The sequence below is a fragment of the Chiroxiphia lanceolata genome, chromosome 4 (assembly GCF_009829145.1).
Source record: "Chiroxiphia lanceolata isolate bChiLan1 chromosome 4, bChiLan1.pri, whole genome shotgun sequence".
NCBI classification, from domain to species: Eukaryota; Metazoa; Chordata; class Aves; order Passeriformes; family Pipridae; genus Chiroxiphia; species Chiroxiphia lanceolata.
Window position 1 is genome coordinate 16,224,103 of NC_045640.1, and position 13,793 is coordinate 16,237,895.

General features: G+C 37.8%; 1 protein-coding gene across 1 annotated transcript in view; it reads right to left on the reverse strand.

The window, feature by feature from the left end:
* The window catches only part of PROM1 (prominin 1), a 60,690-nt gene that overhangs the window by 22,572 nt on the left and 24,325 nt on the right, over positions 1–13,793 (reverse strand). Inside the window, 6 exon segments of the mRNA XM_032686046.1 lie at positions 816–905; positions 3,150–3,213; positions 5,938–6,000; positions 6,002–6,062; positions 12,419–12,500; positions 12,503–12,617. Coding sequence (XP_032541937.1) covers positions 816–905; positions 3,150–3,213; positions 5,938–6,000; positions 6,002–6,062; positions 12,419–12,500; positions 12,503–12,617 — 475 coding nt within the window.

Consider the following 13,793-nt stretch of genomic DNA (forward strand, 5'->3'; position numbering starts at 1 on the left):
AAAAAAACCCCAAACACTGAACAGGTGTTTAGTACACAAAGAACACACAGGACACAACTAAAAACAAGTTACAAAGTAAAGTGCACTTCACACAACAAAAGGTTTTACCGTATTTTTTACCTTTGATAGCCCTTTCCACTTTGACTTCAAGACAAATAAGAGAAATAAAGCAAAAAAGGAGAACGATGACAAGTGAATGAGAAAGAATTAATGGTTAAAAAAAAAAAATAAACAACCCAAGTGACTCAAGTTCTGGGTGTCTTTCCCTTTTTTCTATAAGCTCTACCTGATTCCTGAAAAAACAAGCCCTTAAATGGAAAAAATAATAAAGGAATATTTCCTCCAGAGGAGAAAGACTAAGTGTGAGCAAGGTTAAACTCAAAGATACAATGAAGAAATGCTGGATAGCATTTCTCATAATAGCACTCTCATAATAAGCTTGGCAGTGTACAGGACAAGAGCATTGTAGTTCATTCCCTGACCTGTTGAAGACTAACCTGCAAATACCTATGGACAGCTCTAAGAGGACAGTTTTCCTAGTCTCCCTTATATCAACAGAAAGGGAAACAACCTGGAGCAGGGAAATCGGATTTCATCTCTCTTCAATGACTGCTGAAATTAAATATCAACAACAGCACATAAATCTTGATTTAGCCCTTAAATATATTTATAAACCCTAAAATATCTGAAATCCTCAGTTAAAAGAAACATCAAGGATGAGCTGACTCATGGTGCTGCATAAAGTTATCCCATGCCGTGTGCTAGAAAGATAATGCCTGTTTTACCATGGCAACAAAAAAAAAGGACATCTTTACCTCCTGCCATTGTCAGAGCTGCATCAAGTGCAGGACGTACTTCTTTTCCCAGCTGTTCTTGAACTCTGGTTCCAAGCACAGGTCCAACATCTGTAGCATGGAAGAAATAAAAATCAAACATTACCGACTAGTTCAGCTTGAACTACCTCTTAGCATAGGTGCTGTCACACTCTTACATAACAAAGTATACTTATATTATTGAAATTTTTCTAAGGCCTGACAGTCAGAACTTCGTGACAGAAGGTAACACAGGGACACAGCTCTGTTTTAGCCAGCTATGAAAGCAGTAAATCAAAATACAGGGGAAAATATTCACCAGCACTTGACCATATAGGTAAAGACACATAACATTTCAACAGACTCCACAGTATGTATTTCACTGCATTTTCTACTCTTTTCGAAACAGGATTTTTTCCACAATCTATGTTAAAGAGGCCCAACATCTGGACAGGAGTTTTGTGGCATATTCTTTCACTCAAGCTAAGAGGAACTAAAAACTGTATTCTTTTCCTTTCCCCTGTTCCTCATGTATCGAGCAATGTCAAGGTCACCCACAACCCAGACCTGCCACCCAGCTCTGCTGAAATCCCTTAAGCGTGTTAAGCAGGTCTCCAGTCCCTGCCCCCTCACAGAGAGCATCCAGCATGGATGCTCCCAGCACTGGCATCATCCTTACCCATAGCCACCCCCACCTCCAAACACTCCAGTCTCACTGTCTACAAACAGAAAGGAAGCTTAGTTCAGCAAAATGACACAGAAACGCCAAGCAGAGTTTGGTGAAGCATTTTAATGTAACATATTCTTTAGGTAGTCACTGGGTCCTCTGCATTTTCAGAACACAGTAAACACATTTTTGAGTTTTTTTGCTTTTGATGAAATGGGAATAGTGCATGGTACAGAAGTATCCATTACTGTTAGTACCATCATGTCTGGCCTGAGATGAGAATTTCTGTCAAGCAGAAACACTTTTCAGCTTTTCCTTAGGGTGGGCAAATGAACTCATGTACAGTTCTCTACTTCTGATTCCCTTAGAGTGACATCCTTTTGTACCCCAGTGTCACACACTTAATTCTGGTATTTCTAGAAAATAAAAGCTATCTTAATTTACTGCTGATCACTCTCACCACAGATCCAGCTAGGTTCCCGTTAACTAACATCACAAATTGGCATTGAGAACTAATAAACATTTAATTTGAAATTTCAGTTTGGAGTGGCTGAGAAGCTTCAAGGTAGTACTTGAAATGCAGATGTCAATCTTTTTTTATTATTATTATTCTTACAGATTTAAAGATTACATACATCTTTTTAGACCAGTCTTCCTGCAGGAATTAAGCAGGAAGACTACTTTACTGCTACTTTCACAAGCACATTTGATGTGCAGTACACCCTCATACAGCCAAGACATATTAACTTCAGTGCATGCCAAGTTGGCTGCATTGAAAACTACCTTTAAATACATTTTAAACTAGACAGAAGCATAGATTATAGGCATGAGAAGTCAATTTATGGTAACTGGCATGATGCCACAGTTGCACAGTTTGATCCCAGCAACAATCCTTCAGCCTGAAATGCAGACCTGTATGCATTTACTAACATCTGCTAAAATGCAACTTAAATTATAATCTGCACTGAATATGGTTGGCCCTTTCTATTGTGAGTTTTGTAAAGCAAAGCTTAAATTATAAAAATAGAAAATAAAAATCATCTTTCTGGTTGTTTCTGTTGACTGAGAGCTTTAAAAGGTGATGCCTCATATTGTAACTGTGCTGAGGGGAAAGTGTAGCAGTTCTACTTCAAGTTTTATCTCCTGTTCTTCAACTGCTCGTTCTGAAATGGCAAATACATTAAGCAGCTTTAGAAAGAAGATAAGCTGATACCTCAACTTCTAGCTGAGTAGAGAACAAAAGTGCAACAAGAAAAACAGAGATCTCTCACTCATTGCAACCATCACAACTGCTTGCAGATTTGTTCATTGACATTTGGCTTCAATTTAAAAACTGAGGAAAAATATTCCAAAAAAAGCTTTAAGTATGGTTACTGAACTACAAAACATATACTATAAAACTATAGCTTTATAGTATATTTATGTAACTAGAAACTATAAACAATTTAATAAAAGACCTTTATTTTGGAAATACTACACATTACCAGCTCTGAGACTTTTTACATGAAAACAATTTTAGATTTGGTCTCATATACTACTGAGAACAGCACTTCTGTTTGAAAATCATGTTCTCATAAATAAAGTTTCACTTTGCATTATGAGCTAATTACATTATCTTACTGAAGCTTTTAAATACACGCTGCTAACCCCCCTTAAATCAAAGTACTTACTATTTAGGTCAGAGAGTGCTTTATCCTTAGCTGTGTTGTACTGGCTCACCAAATAGTCAATTTGCTGTAAAGAAGATGATTAAAAAAAACATTAAAAGAACTGGAAAAAAGTGATGCTTTTGAATGTGTCAAACTGCTAGCTTGAAACAATCAAAATATTTGTGCCAACTCCCTGGTTCTCTACTGTTTTCAGTTAACTAAGTATTTTATTTCCTTAGCAGAACTGCACATAATAAAAGACCAGTTTAATTGAGATATCTACTTAACTGGAACTTCTCTGTGGTAAATGATTCAGCTCAAAAGCAGAAGGAACTGTGACCTCATGAAGCCTTTGAGTCAGTCAGGCAAATAAGTTTTTTTGCATGTCTCCAATTTCGTGACTTGATTTTCTCGAGGCATTAGTTTCTCCTTCACGGAGAAACGTGAGGCACTGATGCAGTGGTAATTTTGAAGCAATTCACCAACCACACTGGCTTGTGTCTGGGCAGCCTCTCAGAGCTTCTCTTGCAGAAAGGAGACAGCTGCTCTGTCTTAATGCAAATGGTTTTCCTTACCTTCAAGAGGATTTGGTCTCAACTTGAGCTCTACCCAAAGACACCGTAACATTATAAACCAGCAATTTAGTTATCACCATATACTGTGTTTGGACAAAAGGCTATCAAAGAACCATCCCAAGTGGAAAGCTTATACTAATTTTGAAAGACATTAAATAACCTTCATTCATTTCTGCATGTTTAAAATAATGCATTATGAATTCTACCCCAACCGAGTTAGAGTGGTGTAGAGGTTAACATACTTGACAAATGGGTTTTCAGTTTTAAGCATGACTCAAATATGTACCAAAGCATACATGGCTTGTAGTCTCTGTGAGATACAGAAAAAAAAAGACCAAAAAAACACCCTCAAAACAACCTATTGATGATACAGCAGTGGACGTCATTAAATGACAAAGTGTGAAGCAGACCCTCTTTTTGTAAACAGGAAAAATATTTGTTTCTTACTAAGAAGGCTGTAGGTATATTTTTGTTTATTTGTTTGCTTTGTTGACCTAGGCTAACCTAAGGGCTAAAATTTTGCAGGGCTACAGGTTTTGCATTGTCTCCAGCAATGTCACAGATAAAAGGGGATTCTCTATCACTAATAGTGTTATCACTCAATACTCACAGTCTGCAAATCTTCTGTGACATGAACTCTTAATACAGGACTTTTTCAAATCCTCTTACATACTACTGTACATACCTCATACTGATGAGTCAAAGGCATCAATTTGGATTTCAGAGCTTTATAGCCAATTGGTAGGATTCTAGAACTTTTTCAAAAAGCTGAAGCACTTCTCATTGCCCCAAGAAATTCTTACAAATATGTGTGTCTACATGATACTCATGCACCTTGTCTGACGAAATGACTTAGAAGATACAGCTGATGACTGCATCAGCTCCAAGTCTAAAAAAATAGAAAGTAATAATCCTGTTTTGAAACTAAAAAAAATGCTAAGTGAGACTTTGAATAACCTCTGGCACAAGTGTTCCAAGTCCTGACACTTTTAAATTTAATAATTCAGCATTTTATTAACTTTTTAGCCAGTGTTTATTTTTTTCTCTATTAAGACAAGTTACTTCTTCATAACAGATTTTCTCCTCTGACGTTTCCCACTGCCGGCACTCAGTGTGCTGTGAAAAAGGACTCTGGTGGTTTCTGATATGATTGGATGAATCCTTCTGTGCCCCGTATCAGCTCCAGACTGACAAAAGGCACCCTGTTTCAACAGGGGTTATTGGCATGACCTTTAATTCCTGCCATGTACCTCCACCACTGGTCTGTCAGAGCACACATGCAAGCAAATAGTTGTATAGGGAACATCTTCAGATAGGAAACATTTTTATGGCACCCCCCAGATGTCTCCTGTTCTCATACAGCTCTGGCCAGCAAAACAAAACAAAACAAACAAAACAAACCAGCCCAGAGTTACTGTGACTGGAATGCTACCACACTTGTGGATTCCACATAATTGTGTGAATTCACCTATTCTAATTTCATGGAAGTAAAACAGATTAATAAAATTAATTTAATAATTAAAATTAATGAAAGCCAAGGCAATAGAGCTGTTGGACTTTTCTGTCTCCTACAAATTCACAAAGAATTGAAACTGTACATTCTTTACAAGCCTTCCTCACTAGCATTTCTTTTTTTCTTTCAATACAAAACAAGATATGCAGAGGACTGCTTATGGGATTCTAAGGCAAGTCTGAAAGGAAGGAATCCTTCCTGTTCAGTATGGTACGGTATGACTCTGGTTTAAAGAAAAAAACAGTCAAAAATATTCCTGGGAAAAAGCTATTGTGACTCAGCCCCAGAGCACATACAACTAAGTCCAAAATACAAGGAAACAGGAAAGAGCAACAGGAATCCAAGTTTACATGTAATATATGTTTTGTATGTATTCCTTTTAAACCTTATTTTTCCAAATTATTTAACTTCTGCTAGTGATTTACACTAGTTCAGTAGGAGGAAAAGGGCCTACAAGCATCTTAGCAGCATACTCCCAGAGTACAGCTCAGTTGTTCAAAGAATGCTGATTCATCAGGATAACTCCCAACACTTACTACCATGTGAAAATATCTTCCCTTGCATCATTTATTCTATTTAGTGAGACTGACACACAAAGAATAAACAAAATACTGCAGGTGTAATTTAAACCAAATAGAAAGAAAAAATTACTTTCTGCAAAATTTCTTATTTACACATATTCCCTCCCACCCTCATTCCCCATAAAGAAAAAATTCTTTACCGCTGGAGTGTCGTTAAGGAATATTTTCAGATCTTTAAAATTACTGTTAACCAGCTTCTTTGCTACCTCGGACTTGGTTAGTTAAATGCTGGTTGGCAGCATATGCACAGAGCACTCCAACACTACAAAAAATATAGATAACAGATATTTCTTTGTTACTGTAAATGCATATTCTTAAATTAAAGAGAACGAAAAAATTATAGCAAAAAAAAGTCAACATTATCAAAAGAAAGGTTTCCATAAATTTACAAATTCTTTTTCTTACTAGAGGTTCTCACATGCACCACCAGACAGAGTTGAGGAATGAGCTATAAGGGCCAATACTGTACTACTAATTCAAAAAAATAAATGAAAAGTGATGTTAACCCAAAGACTTCGGAAGTTATTTATGTACAAACTAATCCATTTGCATGGGTACTGTCAGAAAATGTGTATAGCCTAGGCAAATTGTATGAGACTTAGAAATGCTAGGCTCTTTTACAAGTATCATTACCTTGACGCAGCTATAAACAAATGCTCATAAGTTAACTGTGAAAAAGAATACATTTGATTCGATAACTTCAGCAGCAAGATTTATGCAAAATGGTACAATTTATTTACATAATTACACAGATTTTCCAAAAGCATATGGATAGTCCCTAATAATGCTAAAATAATATATAAGCATTTCCTGATACTGAAACGAAAGGTGGAAAGTGAGCTAGACTTCCAGTCAGCACTGCTGCTATTTTCTATTTGATCACTCCCTACTGTAAATTCTAATTACAGCATGGCAGATCTGCACAAACAGTAAGTAAAAGGCAATTAAAGGTCCCGTGAGAATCTTCAAAGCTCTATTAGCATACATGATCCTTAGCTTTTTGTTTAGCTTAGGTGTAAAATAGACTTAGACAGAAGGATGATTTTTGGTTTTTAACATCTCACATTCAGAACAGTTAACCTTTCAGACAAGTACCAGAAAGGTCAAGAGTAACCACGAGTGGTAACAGCCTCAGAATCAAGATGACTACAGACCCACTTGATGGGTTAACCATTAACTTTCCAGTAGACAGCAGAGATCCACTCACTCACCACAGGCAGGATACATCCCCACAGGGCAGACACTGCCTTGAGGCTGCACTCAGGTGCGTTACAGGCAATTCCTATTTGGCATATTTGTTCAATCTCTCACTTTGTGGTGTAATAAAACAGCTCAATACTAGACAGGCAGTACCCTGAAAAGCCATTATGGACATCCAAACACAGGAGAAGGGAATCACTGACACAAATGGTACCCTACTCTTTCCAGTCTGTCAAACTTATTAAGTGGAGTGTCAAGGGACCCCAGATACTAATATTTTTAAATAAGACTTCAAGAAAACCCCATACTAGGCTCCCTATGGGGAAAAAGATAGATGGAAAGTACAACTTTTGCTCCAAAGAATGTACATTCAAAAGAAGCCATAATACAGCCACATAAATGAAATGGTGGAGAGCAAATAGGTACCTAAAATGACTTGTGTATCCTGGCAAGATAGGAGCAAACACCCTGATTCATGATGCTCATCTTCTCCAGTGAATCAAAACAAAGCCTTCATCTTTATTTTGCTTTTCCTATTTTAGCTTTCCCAAACAAATGTAAAGGCTTGTTGTTCTCCTGGTAAAACTGATCTCAACTATAAGAATTTCTGCTGCTCTGACAATACTCTCAAAAGAAAAATTCTAATTTCAGAGCATGCTACAGGTGCAGGTCTGTTAGGATCCCTTCACTAATATTTTTCTCAATATCCAAAAACATCCAGAACAGGATGAGAGAGTTTTACATAAAGAGGTTGCTTCTCTACCTAAAATCTTATAGCCACGTCTTCAAAACTGGCTATTCATGAACCTCCCAGAAATCACTAAAGAACAAAGGGACATACACACTTATCTTCGTATTTACTTAACCTACAGCAAATGGCATATTTTTTTCCACTATGACCAACACTCAAGCAGCCATACCAGCTACCACCCAAGGAATGAGAATCCAAAATGCATAAATACCAAGGAACTCAGTAACTTAAAACTTACACCATCCTGTGATTCTACGACAAGCAGAAGTAAGCGGTTTAATTGTGGATATATACACTATTTTATTTAACTCTACTGTGATGGTAATTGCTATCAAAAGCTTTTTTTTTTCTTTGTTAATAAGAAAAAGTATCTCAAGCTATCAGGAAAAGCAAACATTTGTGTACCGCTCTGAGGCTCAGGGTTTATAACCACATCCTCATTCTTTAGACAACCAGCGTTTATGTGTCCTTTCAGTGCTATGCTCACAGAGCAGAAAGGTCAATTGGGAGCTCACAAAACAGTGCTTTGTACGACTCGAGCATGATCATCTTTCTCTTTAGCTTCCTAAATGGGAGGATACAAGATAGAGGAGATACTCCAAGGTGCTCAGAACAATTGCGAATGTAAACAAACACACAACAGGAGAGAGGAAAAATCTATTTACTATGTAACTGAGCCGTGAGTCAACATTCAATAAGCAGCTGCAAAGAGAAGGTCATAAAGCAAGAATAAAAAGGACATGTTTTTTCTGTAACAGATTAGAGAATTGTTTAAACAATTCTTCAGGAGTCCAATATTCCACATTCAAGTTTCCTGTCAGGTTTCACAGATCAATTTAAATGTTATTAATCCAGTTGCAGAGGGAAACCCAAGCTTTTCCTTTAGCTGAACTTGCAAAAAACGTCAAGTCACAGAATAGAAAACCTGAGCAGATTTACATATTGGAAGAATGTCCCCTTTCTCACTACTAGCTAATGCATTTAAGAAAATAATGGGACAGAGATTTCTGTACCAACATTTCCACTATTTCTTTCAGATAATATTAATTTCCAGGTTCTGAACATGTCCCACCAATCTCACAAAGCCAAGGATGCTTGTGAAGCCTGCATGAGATACTTGCCAAGATGCCAAATACCATTCCGTTCCTCCAGACTTGGCCTTCCCTAGCCTCATACATAACATCCACAGCTTCAAGAAAGAGGTTATAACACAAGCTCTCTTGGAAGGACAGAAAACTGACTACATGTTTTCTATTCAACAGCCAAGATATTTTTGTATTACCAGCAAGTCTGGTATTGCAAAAACACGCATTCTTCAAAATCCAATGTTCCTCCCTTTATAATATAGAGTAATTAAGGAAAATTATATTTCTTTCCTCGAAAAAACACATTGCCTAAGCTTGCAGATGCCTAGGAAATAAGAGGTAATAGCACGGTACTCCTGTCCCTAAACTCTCAGTTCACCTTTGAAGAAAAGCACGTAATAGTACTCATTATAAATTTGGAATATCAAACTACTTAGTTGTTGTGTTGATAGATTATTCTACATCCTCTGCTCTTTAGCAACAGAATCCTACTTTGTAGGGCAACATCCTGTATAAAGCTGGAATACCAAAAACACTGCATGTATTTTTGACTCAATCTATAAAAGAAGTATTTAAAACACAAAGTGCACAAACCAGAAAAAGACACACTAAAGGTCTATTTAGTTTAAGATAAACACCACAGCGTATGTAACTTCTTTCTTATATCCCCTCCTTGAGGAAAGCATACTTCTCACATTATGCTCACCTGAAGAAAGCAGATCTATCATAGAGCTGTGTTTAAAATTAATCTGTCATACTTTATTGCCTTTACACATCACTCCAATAAGCTTATTATTAAAACCTCATCCTAATTACCAGCAGTGCTACATCAGTGGAAAGTGAGAAGAAATGTTCGGCATGATTAAATTTACTAGTGAACTATTCTAAAATCTGCATTAACAGCATACATATGTCAGTTGTGAACTTGCACCCTGACACACAGAAAAAACATCCCCATGTTGCTAGAATTTTCTAGAGTTGTTACCTACATACAGAATCTATTGCAGGCTCTGAATTCACAGTCTTTCCCCTAATACTCTTTACCATGCATTTAATCTGTCTCTTCCATCCAAGGAAGACAGCTTGGAACCATTTTTTCATACTAAGGACTGAAAAAAAAATTAATTAAACAAAATAAAAAAATAAGGAAAAAGAAAGGGGGAAGAAAGAAAAACAGGAAAAAAACAGCTCAATGCTCCCTGCTCTCTTCAATGATCTTCTGAACTTTTGAGAGAATCTCAGAATGGTTGGAACTGCAAGAAAGATGAAGAAAGATGCAGAATATACACTCAGATGGTAATCCTGAAGAAGTCCCTCCAGCAGCTGTTCTGTGTGTATGTCCATGGGAATGCCTTTAAGGTAAAGCTCCCCTGCAGAGGTGGGGTTCAGGGTACTCTGATGAATGCCAGCCCTGCTAAATGCATCTTCTGAAGCAGTACAGCTCTTAGTGAAGGACTCCATGGCATTCCAGTCACCTGGTAGGGGTTTAGGAGACACCCCCCCCAGTGCTGCATGAACTCAAAACTATACCAAACAATGACAGGACCCACCCTAGTGATTTCAGAGCATACTTGATGTAAACCCTGTATTGGAGATCATTCAAGTTTTCATTCTTTTGGTTCTGTCTCAAGTAGCTACAAGCATTTTACTTGCATGGGACTACACTCTTTTGGTTACTGTCACAGCTTACATATTTAGCTTGGCACAGTACTCGAGAAGTGTGATTTTTGGGAAGCACTACAGGTAAATCTTCCACCTAAGCCAAACTGCATAGAAACTTTGGGAGAAAGTAGATAATAAATCCAGAACAACACTTAGTTTGAGTACAGTACAAGACAGTAGAACAATTTTAAGTAAATCTCAGGCCTTCTCCATTTTTTTTTCTGTTGGTGTAATGGCTACCGTAAGACTGTCCTTTTGTGTTACAGCATTGTAGTAAGCAGCCTGACATGGGTTCAAATAGATCCAGGCATGGCATCTTCTCTTCTCTTGTGAAAGAGATCCAGGAAGGGCAGGAAAATCTCTCTTTGTACAGAGGTGTATCAGAGACCTGAGACCTCAGTCAGGCTGGGATCAGTAATATTAGCCTTGTAAAGTTCTATCTTGCCTTGCACAGCCTTCACAGCATTAGAGACTTAGCCAGGCAGTCCTATGAGATCATCTCTACTTGTGGAACCTGTAGCCAGATCTCAGGTCACCTCCTCCCTAGGGTAAGCATCTGATACTCCTGATGTCTCATACAAAAGGATAAAAAAACCCGGGGAATTAAAGAGGCAATTTCACTAGTTCTGTAAAGCATCTTACTAGGATCGCTGATCTGCCAGTCATGGACCTGGGAAGAAGCATTTACCAGTGCTGGTATGTTTAATCCCACAAGGATAGTTGGTAGCAAATGCACAAATTTAAGAGACCACCAAGGGGGACGATCTCTTAATTTCTCTGCTGACAGGCAACATCCCTCAGCCATTATAACCAGAAAGTAGCATCCTGCAAGGTGGTGTAAAGACAGCTGGTGAGCTCTGTGAGCTCCCTTCAGTTTTGGCATGCTGAGTTAATTAATAATTTACTGTCTTCAAGGCACTTGTACTTTTTGTCCTGTCATCGTGGCAGGGATGCACCTATCAGCCACACTTGATTTAGGTTTCTCATTTTAAGACTACTAAGGGTCATGTTTGTTAGTGATGTCTGGGAGAAAGAGCTGTTCCCATATCTGATATCAGCATGACCTCTATTTGAGCATATACAAGGTCTCAATTTGTCCCAACACACAGTAGCAGAAAAATAAACTCTAGATTACAATGAATGACAAAGTACATCCGCCTGACTGAACAGTCACATGGTACAGATCAAAGACTTTTTTATTCTTTAATATAATCACAAAATAAGCATAGTAGGCAGGTGAAAATATGAAGAAGTTAGAGGAAAACAGAAAGCCTGAAGCAAACAATTTATTATTTGAAGGTAGGGAAAAGAAGAATCTTGACCGCAGTTCCTCATCACCCATTACACACCTAGCACAGGAGTGTGCTCCTAACACCAATTGTGCAAAAATGTCTCCAAACTCCAGGATTTACACTGAGTTCATGCATGGTTTAAACAACTCAGGACCCAAAAGAAAAAACATTATTTTGAACTAATAAGAATATCTGGAGGACAGCAAATACTGGAGGAAGCAATACACAGTTGCTTTTCACACCAGTACAACACTATAAAGAACAAAGCAGTACATTGTACCTCAGGTTCTCTATGGGATAGTAACTGAACACAGGCACAGTCTCTCATAAGTTGAGTGCAACATTCTGCAATTGCCATTTTGAGATTGGTCAAATTTCACCTGCCAAATTAAAACAATTTTTTTTGTTTCACACCTACATTCTGCTCAAGTAAGTATATAATGACCTGTAGATAGCAATGGTAGTAGCATTTTTATAATGCAGTTACACTTTCTTTAATAAGCAATAATATTGTAGTCTAATACAATAATTTCTGCACCTGTAGGCTAATACAGTATTATTTGTCGTACGACACTGCCAAAATAAGTGCTATACCAAGCTTCATATTGTTCTATTTATCACACTTGCCCTTATTATTAAAGAAGCAACAAAAAGAAATGTTTGCAAAACAGCTCCTCTGACAGTCAGCATTTTCTTCTGTCTTTGATGCATTTCCCACCACAGTTGTCACAGCAACGACACATACAGAAGCAAAGTCCACAAGAGGCAGTAACAAATAAATAGCAATCCCAAGGCTGCGAGACTATAAAACCGATTTCATAGTAGATGGCCTGTAAGTCAGACAAAATAGTGGTAATAGCATATATCACACAGCAACTGCAATCAATATAGAGCAAATAATTAGAAATCAAACTACGGACTAAACCATCTACTAAGTTACCAAGGTTACAGACTTGGTATATTTGTCAATAATTGACAACTTTTCTAACAAAAAGACAATAACATTGTAGATACTGATAGCTAACAATTATTTAGCTAGACTACTAGCTAGGCAAACTACAAGAGTGAGTACTAAGAGAGAGTAGGCTCACAAGAAATAAATGTGAATCAATGCAATTGAAACAGGTTAAAAATGAACACATTTGATTTCCTGGACCACAAATCTACTGTTTCTCACATGTGTTTCCAAAAAGGCTCCACAAATGTCAAGAAGGTTAACTAAAGCAACACTTCATGGACGGGGAAGGGAGGCTTAGCTTTTCTCCTTTTTATTCACTTATGAGTAGAAAGATTCTTATGAACTGCAAAGGGAAGTACTTCACTGGATGATTGATTACAATGGCAGAGGTTCCTCCAAACTGCTGAATTTAAAACTGCTTAGGGACAGGAAAACATGAAGGAGCAGATAGATTTTAAGATCTCTCAGGTAAAAACATTTATTCTGCTGCCAAACAGCAAAGCAGCAGCAACTAACAGGATGCTTTCAAAGCTGGAAGGAGTGAAAGGGAACGATGCAATTCCATGCCCTAACCATCTTTTACACTGCAAGAGACCCCAGACCAAGAAGCTGGGCCAGGCAGCCCTGGCACAGCCCTACACACAGCGCTTACAGGGGACAAGCTGTGAGCTCGCCGTGCTGTTTCCCTCTGCTGAAAACACAAGCCAGCCCATCCCAGAGAGGATCAGGCAGGTATCTGCACAAAGAGATCAACAGCACAGTGTGGGCATGTCCCAGTGCTTTTTCTTCCCTGATAAATCTCTTCTTCTCCTTTCCCAATTTTAGGAGAACTAATTCTCACCCGAGTACTTTGAGTACTCTCCTGTTTATACCAATACAAGGGCAACTTAGCAGAAAAGGAATGATATTGAGGCTGTGTAACTGTCCTGCAAAGTAAGTTAAAATTTCTCACAATCTATCAATCATGCTCCAGTTCCAGCTTTGCTGATGTCCGTCTTCACAATCCCTAATTATGAACTGAGTCAAATACAGCAACCATCACCATTAC